Genomic DNA, 4,475 nt, shown 5'->3' on the forward strand with positions numbered 1-4,475 from the left:
TGCTGAACCAAGTAAAATTGTAACAACAACTTTTCCAGTGGTGATTATCATGTTGCCAATAAACTCTCTCAGTTTGGATGCTAGGGAAGCAATTCTACGCAGCAGTTTTAATTTCATGGTTTCCTCAAATTCTGCTTCACCACAGTCTTCATCATCCAGATCTTCTTCATACATCAAAGCATCATCTGGCTCTAACTTTTCTCTTACAGCCTAAAGGAGGAGGGCAGAAAGAAAAAGAGGACGCAAAAGAGGGAGGGAGAGAAAAAGGAATCTGAAATTAAAACACACACATCTATTCTTTAACAATGAAGTCTTCCTATAATGTTTGACTATGTGCAAGTAACAAGAGTTATGAGTGAGGTACTAAAGCTAGAGTTGTACATCATGGTTCCCACTTCAGATCTGTCTCAAGAAAAAAGGACATTAAGGGTTGTCTCTGAGAAAGACTGCAGTCCTCCTACATGTTCACAACAGGCTGCTTGTTCTTTTCTGTAAGAAATTTGGTTTGGTTTGCTCAGTATTCTTTACATCTTGATATCTATTACCTGTTAAACTCCTCTTTGGCTCAGCAACTTCAGGTAAAAGATCCAGCCATTAAGCACAAGTGCCTTGCTGGTTGATGTTCCTCCACAAACCTCACTTTTCAAACCCTTCCCCAAGAACCTTTCTTGGACGTAAATCGCAAAATCTAGACGGAGCGACTGAGTGATCTGAGACAGGGCAACAAAGGTTGAAATATTTGGACAGATAGTTCATTGGTGACTGAAGGGCAATTTGGAAGAGAAAAAAATACACTAAGCAGAGATTCAAAGAGAGAATGAGAAATGGTGAGCTTGGCTGATGCTGAAAGAACAAGAGAAAAAGTGTGAAAGAGAGAAGTCATGAAAACTAGAGTGATCTGCAACAACTTAGCAGGGGAAATGAGACCAGTGGCTTAGAACTACACAATGGAAAAAGGAAAATAAGGAAATGCGTAAAGGCCTCTCATACTTGAGCAGTTTGTTAGGATTTGGCGGTGGCCTTTACCATCAAGTCTCCATTGTATCTTGGAGACCAGAAGACATATACAGCTATTGAGTGATGCAGACTAAATCATCAACCCATGGTGAGAAACTGCAGGATTACCAGAAGGCCCACCCAGAGATACAACTTAGGGAAAAATTAGTCATTCACAGACATGTAGGGGCATATTAAAAAAAAAAAAAAAAAAAGAAAGAAAAAAAAAAGTAATAGTTTTGAGCCAGGTTCTCACTTGGTGTAATGCAGCATAGATTTTCTGGCACTAATCTGAACTTGTATTAGCTAACGTTAGTTCTGGCCAAGCAGTATCTCTGTGTGTGAAAATGAGAAAGAAAGAACATTGATTTTTTCTTCATCAGAATAGCAGTTTGATATTTATTGGTGACCTTTGGCAGCCAAAAATTCCACATTGACAGATAAGATTGCAGTAGGAGTGGCTGAACTGTCAACCTGATTTACCAAATTTTTCATTACCATTTTGTTATGCGGATTCCCAAAGGGAATGAAATTCCCTGTGAGCTCCTTCATTTCACCTCTAAGCTTGGTGCCAACTTTCTCCTCTTACTCTAGAGCATTTAACAATGTTGTGAATGCCCAGAAAAAGCTTGCTTATTCTCAAGAGTATCCAGTTACAAAGAATGAAATACATACGAAATACAGTAGGGCTGATCTGGGAAATCTACCATTCTCTTGGATATATCTGGCTATTTCACTAGCTATACCCATTACAAATGGAGTATACTAGCACTTCAATTGCTGTGTTATTCTCACCATTTACTCACACAGCTCTCAACATATGAATTATTAGATCCTTATGTAAAATAATGGAGAGGAGACAGCAGTCCAAACATGCAGTCATCACATTTTGAACCATGCAGCACAAAAGAGGCATTCTATCTGTTCATCTGTAACTGCTCCTCTCTGAGCTCCAATCTAATCAGGAGCTGCTTCAGTATTCAGACACAATGCTGACAGGAGACCAAGCCCTACATTACACTCTTATTTCTGTCACAGCAGTTTCACTGAGAAAGCCATACACGGGGCAAAAGTTAGGATAATTTCTGCTTGTAATGTAATTATTAGATGAACCTGCTCCTCGCCTAGAAAAATCCTGCTCCTCCTGGACTGGCTCTAATGTTCTGTGCCTTGAGCTTAACATGACTGGTGAACAGTGAAACCTTCTATAGCGCTTATATCCCAAATTGAAGAAAATGAGTGAGATTGTTGGACATTTTAAGGTTACGAAATGGCATGCCTAATATACATGGGTCTGTGTGACCCTTGTTTCTTCAGCTAGTGCTTTCCATTTCCTGATGCCAATATGCAATTAAAATGTGGAATTACTTCCAAAAATGTATGGGAATAATTTCAAAATAATGAAGTTATTCCATGGGCGACTGTTAGGACTCATATCCCTATGAACATCATGAATCTACATTGAACATGAAATACATTCATTACACCTTAAGTGGAGTGGGAGTTCTGCCTAACCTGCTGAGATAGCACTTAATTATACATATGCAGGAACAGGAAATAAAAGTCTGAAGAGTCAAAAGATAATAAAATGTTATGCATGCAGAAGCAGAAAATATCTTGAGGGGAAAATGAACAAAATGAAAATATTTTTAAGTATACAGTGAAGGAAAATACACAATACCTGCACACACAAAATAAGAAGACACAAATAAGAAAACCACATAAAACCAGTACAGTGGAAGGTGGGACATGATAATCCTTTTCTGTCTCTTCCTCCAAACTGCCTCCCTAGCCTCAGGTGCCAAATGAGTAATTCCACACCCTGGTCTGCTCAAAATGGGTCTTTGGATTTTCCTATAATGATAACTAGGATGATAATTTTTTTAAGTGGCAAGACTAATCACTCTTGCTTCATTGATCTGAAGGACCTTTCAGCTACATTTTGTCTTAAGAGCTCAGTAATAATAATCTAGTGCTGACAGGTATGAAACAGCATGTCCTGGGAGAAGCACTGAGAAAGAGGATATTTAGCTGGACCAGGATACAGCTGAGGAGATGACAGTAAAAAATTTCAAAAGACTGAGGCTCACACATTTTAAGCATAGCTAAAAGTTTGCAAATTGATGTGTTACCAAAGTCTATCCAGTTTTATTTAAATATGAAAACATTAATTCTAGGTTCTCAAAAATGTTAGGACCTCACAACACTCACAGAAAATGCAGAACAACCTACTTCTGGTGTTACTGAGATGAACAGCTGTTGGAAAGAAAACTTCATTTTTCTGCACCTCAGCTAATACCAATCTAATTTCCCAAGTTTTCTTTCTAAACCTACAATTGTTTGTTTGGAGTTGGGGTTCTTCAATGGCTCTCCTCAGCTTAAGACAATCTAGCAAAGGGGAAAACCTGATCATTAATAACAACCATAGCCTGCAGTCCTGGAAGCTTTTCCAGAACAGATGCATACTACTTTGCAACTCTTCAGCACAGCTTGAATTATCAATGGTATGGCCATGCAAGGATTGCTTGGTTTCAGAGACCAGGACATTGTACCAGCATACTCTCTGGAAGAGGCTGGCTAGCTTCCACATCTGTCTCTTCCCATCTACAAGTGCTTTCAAGGATGATACCTTAGTCCTTGGCCTTATTCTATCTCCCAGTGGTGTCATTCATCATCCAGTTGATTATCTCAGTGAAAAAACTATGAGAGTTAAACAACTATAGGTTTGAAGGTTGTTGGGTTTTTTTGTATACAAACATATCTGTTTGTAATTCAGTATCCAAGGTAAAGTCAAGTAGCTGAAAGGCCATGTTTCTTTCCTGAAGTAGCTGAAAGGCCATGTTCCACTATATGTCAGAAAGACAAACTTTAGATTCCTCCATTCTCATATCCACCACCCAACAACGGGCTTATCTGGGATGGCTTTCCAGTTTCTCCCATAGAGCACTTAAAATTGTTGAAGGCAGGCAAACGGTGAACAGTTTTTACATCCAACATGGTGATAATGTGCCTGTTGTTTTAACACTTTCTGATGACTAAAAAGCCACAGAAGTACGTGCTCATCAGACAACACCATTACTCCAGTCAGAGTATTTTGCAAAGCTCTTTTTACTATGTGGATTAGTCTAAAGCTACAAACCCATGTTACATAGGCTACAGTTAGAAAAATACTTTTACTTCCATAATAAATTACTTATTATGCAATTACAGGATCCCTGTGGATGCTGATTAAATCAAATAAACTTCTCCATTCAAGGAGTATAAAGCATTTATAAAGCCATAAACATGTGTTTCCATGACCTTTGCTCTGCAGAGAAGGGCCCCAGGACTTTTTATAAACAAACTAAATGCAGTTTAGGTTTTTTTCAGCAATCGTGTGGAAGTCCCAGGAGTATTTATTGTACAACACTTTTTTTTAAGCTGCCAAATCAAGATAGAGAACAGGCAAGGAAACAGTACAGCCACTGTGGCAGCTGGGG

At 38.7% G+C, this 4,475-nt stretch overlaps 1 protein-coding gene across 1 annotated transcript in view; it reads right to left on the reverse strand.

Moving 5' to 3' along the window:
- Positions 1-4,475, reverse strand: part of PIEZO2 (piezo-type mechanosensitive ion channel component 2) — a 258,854-nt gene that overhangs the window by 125,182 nt on the left and 129,197 nt on the right. The window contains exon 6 of the mRNA XM_010006936.1: positions 2-210. Within this exon, the coding sequence (XP_010005238.1) occupies positions 2-210 (209 nt within the window). The remainder of the gene's footprint in view (position 1; positions 211-4,475) is intronic.

The sequence above is a fragment of the Chaetura pelagica genome, unplaced genomic scaffold (assembly GCF_000747805.2).
Source record: "Chaetura pelagica isolate M959 unplaced genomic scaffold, ChaPel_1.0 scaffold109, whole genome shotgun sequence".
NCBI classification, from domain to species: Eukaryota; Metazoa; Chordata; class Aves; order Apodiformes; family Apodidae; genus Chaetura; species Chaetura pelagica.